Below are 15,228 nucleotides of genomic sequence, written 5' to 3' on the forward strand. Positions count from 1 at the left end.
TAGGAAAGTTTGTGTTCATGCTAAAATAAGACTGATGTAACACATGCACGCGGCGCGCAGAACCGGTTCATGAGCCCCTGCATCCGCTGGGTGACGTCATTTCCTGAAATCCTCCGCGCCGTTGCCGGACACGCTATTTCCGCCACTTTTTGAAAAGCCAACTCTGCGCTCATTTATATACACTTTTTTTTTTGCTGGTTTTCGACAGCGTTCACAGGAGGGTTCTGGATACGTTTATCAGTAACAGAGGCCGGTGGAAATGGAGTTTCAAGGTCAGTCTTTTCATCTTGTACACAGCTGTGAATAAAACAGAGTGCTGACTTGCAGGCTAGTCGGCTGGAAAAAAAAAGGCACAGCAGTCGTTAATTAGATGCCTTTTAGATAACTTTAGCGGAGAATAAAGTTGGAGAAAAATATATAATCTTGCTCTTAAAATGGGTCACAATGTTTGCGTGATGCATTTTGAATACACAGTGCCGTGGTTGTTAGCTGCACGCCGGTCTCGGCGGCGAGATCGACCCGGCGCTTCTGTAGTGCGGCTTTAAAAGGCGTCGGCGCGTTCTGCGCCGCTTTCAGGGCGCGCGCGCATATCGGCGGACCCACGCGCCCCGCTTCCCGGGATGCTTTCACGCCTTTGCGCGGCCCTCGGGACTCGCTCAGCAGTACTGTCCGTGTCGGGGAAAAAATTTGCACTACGAGGTTGTTTACTTTCTTTGTCCTGGTACCCGGTACAGAACCGATGACGCTCGGCTCCCCCACTTCTCCCAAACCTGGGCCCGGCGCCCAGTTCCTGCCTGGGTTTCTGATGGGAGACCTGCCAGCTCCTGTCACTCCCCAGCCTCGGACGTTTGGTGGAGCAGGGGGCGGGATGGACGTGCGCTCTCCTCTCTTGGCAGGTAAGGTTGATGGTGTAATGTTCTAGATACGCTGTAGTTCTGCGTGTCTGTAAGCAAGCAGTATACTGCATTGTAAATTCTATTTGCCTGTCTTTGGCTTCAAAATATGACCATTTTTTTTAGATGCTTAGATACATTTTTTTAAATCATTGTGGTGGAACGCTTGTTTCCATTGTGATTATTAATCTCTGGCCCAGTACTGCAGTAATAGTGCCCAGCTAGCACTATTGAATAGTGACTGGTCGGTGTTCTGTATTGAGAAACTGCTCAACCATTCAATTAATTTGCTGTTACGCATATGTTAGGTAAAAGATTTTTCTGTTTCAGTTGTCGTGAAGTCCTTCGGCCTCCTGTTTGTAACAGAAAGGGCCTTGGAAAAGCTTCTGGGCCTAATTAGCTGCACTTTAGGCCCAACACCTGAAGTGCATTTGGATGTTTCCCTCTAGCATGAATTTGCTGCCTCTTGACTATTGCCGGATTGAGAACTATGATATTCTTTGTAATCGTCTTCAAATGCGAATATTAGCCGTATCTTATGAACAGGAACTTGTGTTGCTCTGGTGAGGATTGTCCCAGTGAGTAACATGAACACACATGTCCAAACAGCTGTTTAGAGCTGCACAATATCACAGCAATCATAAGGCACATGCTCAATATTCACCAGGGCTTCAGATGACGGGCGTAAACATCTCTCCGGACGCCGGCTTTTCACTACTGTGCGGACATTTACTTATTTACTTTTGGGCATCACAATACGCCTCTCATTAATGTTTTAGGTGCACTACTAATCTGCTTACCAAGTTGTGGCCATTGGTAAACGTCTATATAGTAGCGAAAATCTGGGGTCTGCGTAAATGTGTAAAGCCTTGGTGATTATTGTGCATGCGCCGTAAAATGACAACTACACTGCGATGTGGTACCGCGCAGCCCTATTCGCCTACGTGTTGCTGGTTGACTTTGGAGGTTTCCTGTACCTCAGGGTTTTAATGCTGGGCATGTTAGCCAAGTCTGTCTCCGCAGTGTGGCCCACAAGGACCAGGGCTCCCACTGGAGGTGTTTGTCAGACCTCAAGGTCTCATTGGCGCAGTTTTGAGAACCTATATATGATAAAATGTCCTAACTCTGTTATGCATTAAGGAATTTGGGTTAGTGAGAGCACCTCCTTTGTTTTCTTGACAGTGGGGTCACCCCCGCAGCCGGTGGTCCCCACACCTAAGGATAAGAGTGGGGCTCCACCTGTGAGAAGCATCTACGATGACCTGGCTGGGCCTGGGGTTGGGTTGTCCCCGCTGAGCTCCCGTAAGCAGGTAAGCGCATGCCTGTGCTGTGCCTCAGCCTGGTGTTCACCAGATGGAATGCTTCCATGTACATGTCCGATTCTCTCCCCCAGCCCTTCACCGTGATGCAGACACCACTGTCCGGTTTGATGGCCAACACACCAGGGACATGTGAGTCAGTGTGTGTATGTGTATATAAGTGCATGTACGTGCGTGTGCGCGTACACATATACACACACAAACGTATAGTTCATTTTCTAATAAACACCTTACCTCTCCGGCATACATATTTGCTTTATTAATCTCTCCGCTAGCTTCTAGTGTGTTTAGTCCTGCAAGCTTAGTGCAGCAGAGGAAATCGACACTGTCGCCAGCACAAGCTGATCCGTTTTACACGCAAGGGGAAGCCCTCTCCTCCGAGGACCAGCTGGACGAAACGTGGGTCACGGTTTTTGGGTAAGTTTGTGCCCGTCTCTTTTAAACACCTGAATGAAGCATTTGCTCCGTGTTTTGCATAAGCAGTGTGAGCCATTTGACTTTGTCTTATTCCCCCCATAGCTTTCCACCCGCGTCCGCTTCCTACATCCTCCTACAGTTTGCACAGTACGGCAATATATTAAAGCATGTGGTAAGAACTTATATTGCAAGAGGCTAGAAGATGAACGTGTTAATATTCCTTTTAAATCTGTGAGACATTAGCCCTGCACGTTAGCTTGGTCCTGATGGTTAATATTTCTTACCCAAAACAGATGTCCAACACCGGCAACTGGATGCACATTCAGTATCAGTCCAAGCTGCAGGCTAGAAAGGCACTTAGTAAGGATGGGAAAGTCTTCGGCGAGGCGATCATGATCGGGGTCAAGCCCTGTATAGACAAGGTACGCTGAGATCACGTCCCACAGCCTGCTGCGGGGTTCCTGCACGCTGATGAAACCTTCCGAAAGGACAAGGCCTATTTTTTTACACTATTAAAAGTTTAATTTTATCTTGGGGGCGGATGGCAGGATTAGTGGAGTAGATCTTCTTTCTTTATTGGGCTTTTCGCTGAGTACTCGGAGAAGTAAAACGCTGGATAGGGTTTGTCTCGCTGGGATTCTTACATTTTTAATACTGGCCCCATCCTCCCTCTCTCTCTCCCTCCCTCCCTCCCTCTGCACAGAATGTGATGGAGAGCTCAGAGAAAGCCTCCTCTTCCTCCAGCTCTGTGTTCACCCCCCCGGTGAAGGCGGCTGGCACTCCCAGCATGCCTGTCTCCACACCTCGTCCTGCCATGAGGCCCCTCAGTGCAGCTTACAAGGCATCCAGCAGTGACTACCAGGTAAATGTGTGGCTTGTGGGAAGACTTGTGAAAAACAGGCAGCAGCACTGCCTTGTGCACAAGGGTGCTCGTTGCCACCTTGACTACGGGTAATATGTCTACACAGGTGCTACTTGCATCTAAGAAACTGCTGGTTTTGGGAGGTGGGCAGTAACTTGCATGAATGTCAGCCTTTGTCTAGCATGTCTAGCTAATAATAACCTGCTAAGTTGGTAATAAGCCTGTTTTTCTTTAACAGGTGATTTCGGACAAGCAGACACCCAAGAAAGACGACAGTTTCGTCACCAAAGCCATGGAGTACGTGTTTGGCTGGTGAAGCTGTTCGCCTCCTCGCTGCTCCGGAAAGAGGACGATGGAACTCGGTGACTAGTAACGCCCGCGGATCACGTGACAAGCTAGCTCAGTCCTGGCGGTCTCCGATGTCTGTCACCTAAGCCTGTCATAGACGCACCCTGTAAATTATATGCACTTTATGATTGTCAGGAATATACATACTCTACTGGATGTGGGTAATTAATCCATTTTATGGTTTGAAATTTAGGGTGCTTAAAGGACTTGGGAGACACTATAATGCAGTGCAAACGTCGGCGAGCTGGCGGTCTCGTGCGACACTGAGTTCCTGCAAAGAATTATGTTTTTCTGCTAAACGGTGGTTCTGAAACTCAGGCTGGTGAGGATTATGTGCGTTATGACTTGAATGACTCGGAGAGATGAATTTTAAAAGCACTTTTACAGAGTGCGACTTTTAAACTTTTGCTTACACCTGTAACATTGCTATTGAAACTTTTTTTGTAACTTTTTCTTTGTGTGAGACCTTGTGTGATGATTTCTTACTCACCGTATCTTCCTGACATTGTTCAGTCCTTCCTAACAGATACAGTGAACTCTCTGTGTTATGTATGTAATAAATACAGTATTATTATTACAGTGTGGAGTTTACTGCTGCAATACAGAGTCTGACATTTGTTGTTATGCACTTATTGTTCCATAGGGCTGCTGGAGATGATTCTGAGTTTGAAAAACAAATAATGAAAATACTACAGAGCACTTGTATTGTGATGAGATTTGCATTACATATCCAGTGAATTATATCACTGAAAACTATTAGAAATGCTTTGAAGCAGTACATCCAGCCAAAAACGTTACGATGACTACGTACCCGTTTCAATAAAGCCGTCTCGCCGTTATGGAGACCAGATATTAAGGTGTTTCAGAGTCTGTTTAAACTAATGCACATCACAGCAGTTCCCACAATGAGTAAAGCTTGCCTGCCTTGTGATGTGTCAGTGAAAATTTGGTTTCTATTTCAGCAATTCCAGCATTTTGCTTTAGAAGCACCAGCTGTTCTGTACTCATGTAAGCGAAATGGCCCCCTGTTCGGCTGCCAAACAAACCGCTACGCATCCCTGCATGTAAATATTTGAGAGGAAGGTCAGTAAAGGCTTGTCCTGAGGCTTTCTGTTATATCCCCAGAGCTGACGCTCGACACGTCCAGCCCAGAAGGTCGCGCAGACCCGGTTACTTGAGACCAATAGTGCGTGTGACACTAGGTCACCACCTAGGTGATAAGCTGTCTGTGCCTGGCAGAGGGGTGTGGATGCAATACATCTTGATTAACTGTGATTTTTCTCAGAGGGTAATAGTTGACATAACCTTGATGCAAGTGATTGTGAACTTGTTTCATGCAGTATCTATGAAGGAACATCTTCTGTTGCCTGTGTGTGGACTGGGCTGATTGCTATAAGATCCTAATTATTATTTCATGTTTAACCTTTCGAACCAGTATTTCTGATGGAGTGGGGATTTTAAACAGGAAAAAAACTGTTTCGTGAGCTTTCGTTATTTATCTCTCTCTGTTTTTGCCTAATGGGTATATACTTGTGTACCTGGGTAGGCTTTGTCACGATGACCTGTATTAGCGACTCTGATTTAGTCTTAAAGTTGCCAGCAGAGGGCAGCATTCTATTTCATTATTCATAGGTTCGAACGGCGTGTTTGAATCCGCTTGAACTGCATTGTGCAAATGATCATCAATCATGCATACACTGCGGTGATTATGTTGCGAGAGGGTGGGCTCCTTTTTTTGGTAAGTGATTTAAAAAAAAAAAAAAAACAAGCCTACGGCAATGGGTCAAACACGTATACTTTTAACAAAACTCGGTAGGTTCAATTAAAAGCAGGGGTGAAAGAGGGTTTAAAAAGTAATGCAACAGATGAACAGGCAGCTGCTGCCATAACAGATTTGCCGTGTACCTTCCTGGACCCCCGCACGCTACTGGAGATTGCCTGTCATTTCTGTTTATTAATTATATTTTGGGTTAATTCTGCGCCCTTACCCCGGCGCTACGGAATGAAAGATAAACCCGCGTGGTTTCCAGGCGGAGGGCGGCGAGTCGAAGGCGAAGATAATTACTCATGAAGCAGGGGGTGAAAGAGCAGATTTAATCGTGGCGACAGACGCCGTTAGTGAAACAAGCAATTAGAGAAACCGAATCTACGATGCAGCAACCAGAGTTTACTATCCAGATGCACTTTAAGGAGGAAGAGAAACAGTCATATTGAATTTGAGTTGATTTCCAGACGCAAGCCTGTGCTTCCTTAAGCTATATATAGATTATAGATGTCAATTACTACCTGTGCATTTGGTGATCTGGAAAAATTGCATTTGACAAATCATCTTTTCTTCGCATTCGTTTTGACTTTTCCCCCTGTTATTGAATCAAGCTGTGCTATAATAATGGTCACCGTTGTATATTTCCCAGTGTGGCAGAAGCAGAAAGATGCAGGCATTGCCGTGCAGTCTTTAATTTCTTTCTGTTGTTTGAAAGACAGGCAATGATGAATTAAAAACAGAGGGAAGCATCTTAGGCCCAGGTGGAATACATCAACCGAGTGACATTTCCGAATTATTTCACATTTGCGATTGTGCTGAATGTGGGATTATAATATTGCCGGGGCTCTTGTTTTTCATTAAAACTTTGTCTTGCTCTAGGTCTGGAAATGAATGCGGCTCGAGTGAAAACGAGTCCAAACGGATGGAGGTGACAGGGCTCTCTCAGAATCAAATCTAAAAACGGTGTACCTTTCAGCTGTGGAAACCAGCCGGCGGCAGCGAGCTGCGGACTCATTGCCACGCGTGAGTCCTTCCAGCGCGTGGGCTTTCCAGCCTCTATTCTGCTGCTGATATCCCGATTGAGATTAATCTCAATATTTAGTAGGCTTACCGGGCTTAACGCGCTTAATGTGCCTCCGTTTTTCTCCGTTAATAAAATATCAAAGCCTTATTTTAATCATGTTGATTTCAGTTTTTAATTATCTGCAGGCAGCAGCAAAACACTCGCATACGTTTCTTTAATACGTCTCTTTCTCGTCCTTAACGTGAATGTGTGTGCCCGCGCAGTTAGGGACGCTAATTAGCCTACATGGTCTGTAGTGTGTGCAGACCCTACAATGGCCCGACACCTTATCCAGGGCGTTCCCCTGCCCTAAGCTGCCTTAGACAGGCTGTCGACCTCCTCCCTATAACCTTGTCCTGGATATGAAGCGGGAAGATGGATGGATAGGTATCCAGTCCTGAAGGCGCGTGCAGTACAGTGTGTGCCTCCCTGAGCCAGGATACTGCCGCTCTGCCCTGATTTAAAATAAGACCCTTTCTTGATTTCAAGAACAAGCCCCAAACTCCGCAGAGCATCAACCTGAGCCTTAACCTGCAGGTATTGTTTGCTGTGCTATTTTCATAAGCTTTTGAAGGAAAGCCTGAATCTCAGCTGGGTTTTCACTTATGACATGTATTTAAGTTACAGGCACAAATACTGCTGAGAAAAATAAACCTCAGTCCTCCACAATCACAATTTGCACACTTCGGTCAATTACAGAGCTGCTTCTGAACGTCTTGTGCCTGTTAGGAGAATGAAGAAATCGGATGACTATAAGAGGAAGTATGTACAGAATGCATAATGGATATATATGGAAATATGTATAGAAACGTATAGGGGTTGCTGTCGACCGTTTGACGTTATGTGCCGCATCCAGTGGAAGTAGACATGCAGAAGGGTGCAGTATCTGTTCGGCAAGAAGCCTGCACGGGTATAAACAGATGAAAGGCAGCAATTTATCAGGGAACTGGGTCGAGTCTTTTACAGAAACATGCCCATTTTATGCATCTATGTGGGGCTTCTGTTAATAGTTAATGGGCGGCGATCTCCGTATAATTGACGTCGGCTGAGCTCGGCGGGATGGATGAGGGCAACTTTAGGGAAATGCGGAAGGTTAATGTAAAACAGTCAGGATGCAGGGTTCCTTTGTTCATCTCGTAATCTAATACGCGAGGAGATCAGCCCGAATTAAGGAGCTTTGCGCCGCCGATGGGACGTCCGCAAATCCCGTTACGATCATTAATTCGTAGATTTGATTAAATCGAAAGATGCGGTAATGCGCAGCGACTGACCTGTTATTTAATCACCGCGGCCAGGGAGGAGCACGGACGGCCATGTCAACAAGCCCAAGTTGGAAATGCCAGTGCTCTGTAATGAGGGGAAAGTGCATTAAGTACAGGACGGGTAGCGGGGGCCGCGGGCGAAGCAGAAGGGAGGCGATTCGGGTGGAAAAGAACGGTGCCCCCCCCCTTTTCAGTGGACAATTGAATAAAGGCAGAGAATCGATAACAATATCTGCCGATTACAATCATCAAGGTTCACTTCTCTTTGGAGATTACACACCCAATTCCCCTAAGAGGCCGGTCTGATTCAGGGATCGATGGCGGAACAGGGGCGCGCGGGGTCCCCGAGTAGAAAAAGCAGATTCCGTCTCGCGCTTCTTCCTACTTTCTGATACGGTTTCTGTTCGCCGCGGCGACGCACAACCGGTTCGCGTTACCGGTGGAGTATAAAGTTATATATATATATATGCTGCTCCCCAAAAACATGGATGAGGTTGGATGAGCGATGGGGGTACAGGGACCCCTGGCGCTCATCGAGGATCTCTGTGCGCTTGACAACAGGGCAAGCTTTGGGGCAGAGATCTTATAGGTGATGGATGGATACTGACCTCTACAGTATGCCTTTGTCCTTATATAAATGTTTATACAGTGGTATCTCAGAATTCGAATTTAATCCGTTCAGAACTCCGGATCGAATCCTAAAAAGTTCGAATTCTGATCGAATTTTCCCCATAAGAAATAATGGAAAACCAATTAATTGGTTCCCGGCCCCCAAAAATTACACCTAAATATGTTTTTTTAGCATTTAAACACAAAATGAACGGTATAAAACAAGAAGAGCATATACTGTACTAAACACATCTAAGCACATTTATCAAAACAGTAATTTGTAAAGTAAGAAAATAAATGTATCCAAACAATGTGTCCTGCCCAGATCGTCCGCTCCTTCCGTGTGCCACGCCCCCTCGTTAACCCCGTGTGGAATCCCCGTTTGATCAGTTGTTTCTGGTTATTGTCATTAGTCCTTTGTATTTAGTCCGCGTTTCAGTTTGTTTCCCCCGTCCGGTCATTGTATTGTCCGTCTGCGTTTTGCCTGCCTTACCTGTAATTAAACCCCGTATTCCCCGATACCCTGATGTCTGCGCCTTTGTCTCCGTTCCGTCCCAGGTCGGCACAACAATATTATTATAATTAAACGTATTCATGGTTTATTATTAATATTAATAATCATTGTCTAAATGTATTTTTACTGTCTAAATATATGTATTGTTAGTGTAAATATGCACGGTGCTATCACAGCTAATGCGAGGCTGAGACTGAAGCTTTACCCTTTGTTTCCGCTGAGAGACGTGCCGCATGACTCATTTCCCCGCGCATACAAGTTATCTTAGGTCGGCGTTCACGGTTTGACTTCTGAGATTCAGATCCAGCTCAAGGTAATTTTTTAGTTGGTTCGACTTTTAAGAAATTTGAGTTCTAATGAATTCGAGAACTGAGGTACCACTGTATTTCCTACAGTTCCATTTAATTTTTGTATACTTTATTTATGGATGTAAGACAAACATGGTCATCTTTTTCCTTTATATATGATCCTGACCTATATGCTGACATATACTTTGCAGCCATGAGAGCTGCCTCTCTTCTGGGAAGGCTTTCCACAAGAGTTTGGAGTGGGATTTTTTTGCCCATTCATCAGAAGAACATTTATGAGGTCAGGCACTGATGTTGGATGTTAAGCCCTGGTTCGTTGTACCAAGATATATTTTGGGCAATTCTATGTTTCCAACTTTATGGGAACAGTTTGGGGAAGGCCCTTTTCTGTTCCAGCATGACTGTGCCCCAGTGCACAAAGCAAGGTCCATAAAGACATGGTTGGGTGAGTTTGGTGTGGAAGAACTTGACTGGCCCGCACAGAGCCCTGACCTCAAACCCATCAAACACCTCTGGGATAAACTGGAATTGAGATTGCGAGCCAGGCCAACATCTGTGCCTAACCTCACAAATGCTCTTTTGGATGAATGGGCAAAATTTCCCACAGATACTCTCCAAAATCTTGTGGAAAGCCTTCCCAGAAGAGAGGCAGCTGTTATAGCTGCCAAGGGGGGATCATAGTGAACTCCATAGTGATGGTTATGTATTTAGAATGGGATGTCATAAAAGTTCCTGTAGGTGTAATGGCCAGGTGTCCTTATAGTGTACGTCAGGGTATATGAATTTTTGCCAACCTAATTACAAAGATATAAGGATGGAAATTACATGGAATCTTTTATTGCTGTGAAAATATAAAAGTAAATTCATACATCAACTGAAGCATTTTCTATTCCCACTTATCTTATGCTGGGTGGCGGGGGGTCCAGAGCCTATTCCGGAAGCTACCGGTACAAGCCAGGAAAAAACCCAGGACGGGGCGCCAACCCATCACAAAGCACTCACACCATTCACACATACGCCAAATTCATACATATTGATATTTTTTTGCATTTGTTACATTCTTGCAAACTCATCAATCTCCCAACCAGCCCCAGCTACTGTCCCACCCCAATCTCAAATTCTGCCAGCCAGGTTCTTTTTCCCAATACTGTGAATGGGAGGGAGCCAAGTCATTTTTTTTATACCCAGGGACCAACTAATATCTTAAGAGCTGTAGTTGAAACTTATAGATATGGGGCTGCAGTGACATTCTTCCATCATTTAAGGGTTATATAGTGTTAGTATGGTATTATACTGTACATGAAGAGTATTAGGCAATGGCAGGTGTCAGTCATGTCAGCTTCTCTTTATCTGTCCTTTCATGACCTCTTCAGTGTCGCCCCCCAGAGCCCAGCACCAGCATCACATCCTCTGAGTCGGGAGGAATTGGCTCTGCATGGGTCCTAATGGAAATGTCGGCCGTCACACGGGCTTGCGAATGGGGTGGAAGCGGAAGCCGCGGCAGCGCAGGCCGCCGTTGGTGCTGCTACGTACATCCAGCTGAGCCGGTGGGGGCCGGATGGCAGCAGCTTCCACAGCACCCGGCGTCTCCAGGCGTCCCGCATCCCCATGCACGGCGCTCTCTTCCATCTGCTCCGCGGCGGCCGGCGACTTCCCTCCAGCACTGTCGGCGAGGTCACGGCGTTCCCTATTTACCGCCTTGTCACGTCACGTCGGTGACATTGGGGAGGGGGCGGGGGAGAAAGAGGTTCGGTTTGGTTTACGCACCCCCCCCCCCCCCCCCCCCCCCGTCGCCGGCATAGTTATTCAGAGTGAGGCAGACAGGGTGATCGCATGTCATGCAAAGCGCATAATGGCGGCTTCTCTGACAAGCGAAGACTGCCGTTCTCCTGTCAGCGATCCGGGTAAAGTGTGCACCGGAGAGAGGTACCGTTTCCCACCGGAGGAGACTGGTGACGTCTCCGTAGGCCGCGCGCAGGATGGAGACAGGGGAGAGAGTTTCAGGCCTGTATCATGGCGGAGCGCTGATATGATGTTATCTCTTCCCCTGTTTGATCACCTGAATGACAAGTGGCAGTGGCTCTAGGGAACTTGTTATCGCATCTCTGACCGAAGTACGTGTGCCTGCCAGAAGTCTATCTGCAGCACATCAGTCACATGTGCGCTCATCCTTGCTGCCTCTCGATAACAGCCTGCACCGGGAGCCTGTATCTTCAGCCTTAAAGGCCGACCGACGCATCCTCTTGATTAAAAACGAAGAGGGGAGAGACAAGGGGAATTTGCTCGGTAGAGACTGCCCCCCCCCCAACCCCGGCTGCCGCTACTCCAGATCCGCAAGTTGGTCATCTGAGCGCCGAGGTGACGCCTGACGCGGGGGACCCAGAATATGATGTTCTTGTCTCCCGTGGTCCAGCGTGGCACCTGGGCTTATTTGGGCATGGCCGCCTTTTTCCCAGTCCTCCCTAATGTGGATCCAGTTCCCCTGCAGTGAGTGAATGTTTTCGGGGTGAGAAATTGAAAGAAAGGACTGGGGGGGGGGGGGGGGGGGTACGTTTGCACATTTGTGATGAGTGACCCTATTAACCAGAGCAAACGAGATCCGTTTCTGTTCCCCTCGATTGTTTACTGTGCCTGAGCTTGTGATGCTAACTGCTCCCTCTCGTTAATGCTGTGATCCCATACGAAGGCACTTTGACTGTTCTGGGATCAGTGCGTGATGATTTCATAGCTCCCCTGCGCTGCATGGTGGCTCAGTAGGGGGCGCTGTGACCTGAAACCTCCAGGATTGTGGGTTTGATTTCCTTCCCCTGTTCTGTGTGCATGGAGAGCGCAGATTCTTTCAAGTACTCCATTGTCCTCCCCTAGTACAAAGACGCGTTGCCCATAGCGTGTAGGTGTGTGTATGTGTGTACGTGCCCCACTATTCGCTGGCCCCCTATCCAGGATGTTCTTTGCCTTGTGCCCTTTATTTCCTGGGATGGGCTCCAGGCTTCACCGCGTTCCTGTTGTGGAGAAGCAGTTATGGAAGATGGATGGATGGATGGATGAATAACCCTTTGTCTAGGACACTTATTAAACAGCAGGTTCAATTGCTTCATCTACCAGACATAAAAGTGCGTCCAGCTGAGCTTGGAGCAGGATCCTTATTAGTATTAGATATAGCAGTGGTTCCCAGCCCAGTTGTCAGGGAACCACAGATGATCCACTTTTTTGGAGGGAGGGAGACTGTTCGTGGGCCCCGATGACCGGACTGGGAAACACTGAAATATAGTATCAGCTAAAGGGGGGGGGGGGTTCTGGGCATAGCACCTCCCTGAATGATTCTCATGCTGTCTGCCTGCTACCATCTAATTCCAAGCCGGTATTCCAATATCATTGGAATGTATTGGTGACATCACACGTTGCATCTGCCCACTGCACAAGAGGGCCCCCAATAGCCATGCCCCCTTTGAAACTTGGAGGAAATTGGTAGATAGCAATAAATTAAACATTTGTCTACGGTGATCCTAATGTTTATGGAAAGAACATTTTTACGCTCCTTAAAATCCCGTGCCTGGCCACGGGAAAATGCACATTAATGGGAAATGGTCTCTCACATCCGGAAACCCGTGACCGTGACATTTACTGCAGCATTTTATGCGCTGACCTTCTTCTGCCGGCCTCGTCGCAATTAAAGCGTCACAACGCATGTGACACACATTGGTGACATGCGAGAGTTGCTTCCGCGATACCCTAATGGGAGCCTCATTCCGGCTGTCTCTCCATGAGCAGAGACAGAATTCCACCGCACCGCCACGCTGCCTCTCATTTCACGCACGGGTGGGTTTCAAACTGCAGGACCCGGTAGCAGGAATAAAGTAACATACGAGGAGATGCAAACAGGATCCGTCTACTTTGCGTTTCCTTCCTCACTTTGCAGTCTCCATGCAACCGACGCATAGATGTGAAGCCTCCGGTGGGCCGCAGAGCCTCAGCACACCACGTCCCAAACCTACACGGCGTGCCCTTTCTGTAAAGTGAGCGGCCGGGGGTAGAGTGATTGCCCGCTGCTGGTTGGGAATCGAGGGAAATAGGCACTAAACTCTCCCCACAGTGGGAACCAAAATCAGCCCTTAAACGGATTTGCAGCAACGTCGGGTAATAGCAGTCTGTGGAAAATCGAGCTGCCATTACAGAGGGGGGAAAAGAACCAGCTCTTTATAGTCCAGACTCTGCTACTCGTCCTCCCTGCGGAGGAGGGATAAAGGGAGGTGAAATCAATAAAGATCTTTGGGGGGAGGGAGGCGACATTGGATATTCCGCATAACTTACTCACCAAGACTCGGGATTTAACATAATTTGGCTTGGCCTCAGCTACAGAATCTGCCCACTCATCTGATACTTACGCGCTTGGTTTTCCGCTATCTCAGCGGGGGTCCATTTTTCTATATTTATTCCATTAGGTGTCGCAGGATTCGACAGCCAAGATCTGTGCCCCACCCCCCACCCCCCCGGTATAATTTGTCGCTTACTTTGTTAACATTCCCTGGCAGTGGATCCCGAAAATCCGTATTCCACCCTGAACACAATCTCATTAGCACTCATAGCAACAAAAACTGTAGTAGCAGGCAGTATGCCAATGAAAGTAACAAGCAATGTTCTCCATTAAACTGCAATCTGTTCATTCAAAATATTAGGGCGTGGAGATGTTCAATCGCCTCCGAGACGTTTCTGTTTGAATGGAGCTCTTTTTATAGCCTGGGAAGGGGAAGAGATGTATTATATTATGTATTATGGCTGTGAAATCGGATGAAATTCCAGGCACCACTGTTGTTTCTCTTTTTTCTTCCCACGATCAAAGAAATTGTTCTATCAAATGCCCGTGGCCTGCAAACACAGTGAGCTCTGTAAAGAAGTGTTTTTTCCCCCTTCCCTGGGAGAGGAAAGCCTTTAGCACTGAGATCGACACCCTCAGTACACTGAGCCAGGAAAAGAAGCAATATCTGAGGGTTCGGGCCGCTTTTCAGCAGCAGCGTTAATGAAAGGTCTTAGCAGTTTGTGTTACTTGCCAGTATTTAGCTACGCTCACCAGCTCTCTGAGATAGGAAGGCTACCAATCAGCTGGTCCGGAGAGGACGTGGTCGTTGGTTCCTGTTGCCCCTAACACCCATTCAGCCAATGGGAGTGCTTCTCTTCGGACCCTATGTTTTTAAAGACGCCGACTCGTTCCCAGTGTAGGGAGCTGTTTGTCCAACATTATTCATGTCAGAGCCTGCGGATAAACAGGTGTAGAGTCAATGGGTGGGGGAACAAGATGGTGCTCTCTGGGGTTTGAGCTGCAGGAGAGAGAAATGTGTTTTCTTAATTTTTTTGCCATCTACAACTGAAAAAATGCTTCCATGCTACCTCATGCCATAACCTCTTTTAGAATTATTAAATGAAGTGGCTGGCATCTTGATGACTGCTTGGTTGCTGTTCCCAGAGCAGATTTATTCTTTTTGTTTTTACTTTATGATTTCACAGGGTCATTTATGCATGTGGTGGAGAATGTGAATCAATAACACATATTACTGGTTTGCTCTTAATCTCGGGTGAGTTTTTTTTTTTTCTTCATTAGGCTGTTAAAATAAATTGCTGAGGTGCACCTCAGGCTTGCATTTCAACAGAGGGAAGTACGCCATGATAAATTTGATCATGAAACAGCATTGAACATTTCAGAAATGAAAAGCCGTTTTGAACCTTGTGATATATCACGTCTCTGTTTAATGTCACTCCTTTGTCTGAAGCAAATTCTCATTCATACCTGCGGTGTAGCATCTGGAAGCACAACTGCTCTCCAAATGGATCTAATTAAGCTACAGAACACACAGATCCTACAAAAGAATTCTG

General features: G+C 46.9%; 1 protein-coding gene across 1 annotated transcript; it reads left to right on the plus strand.

The window, feature by feature from the left end:
* Positions 1–98: 98 nt before the first annotated feature.
* On the plus strand, positions 99–4,416 carry nup35 (nucleoporin 35). The gene is made up of 9 exons (XM_023801780.2): positions 99–272; positions 735–896; positions 2,076–2,203; positions 2,287–2,344; positions 2,488–2,629; positions 2,732–2,801; positions 2,923–3,051; positions 3,333–3,491; positions 3,730–4,416. Exons 1-9 carry the CDS (start codon positions 260–262, stop codon positions 3,805–3,807), a joined length of 939 nt encoding a protein of 312 aa, XP_023657548.1. The 5' UTR covers positions 99–259; the 3' UTR covers positions 3,808–4,416.
* Positions 4,417–15,228: the final 10,812 nt, after the last annotated feature.

The sequence above is a fragment of the Paramormyrops kingsleyae genome, chromosome 16 (genome assembly GCF_048594095.1).
Source record: "Paramormyrops kingsleyae isolate MSU_618 chromosome 16, PKINGS_0.4, whole genome shotgun sequence".
NCBI lineage: Eukaryota > Metazoa > Chordata > Actinopteri > Osteoglossiformes > Mormyridae > Paramormyrops > Paramormyrops kingsleyae.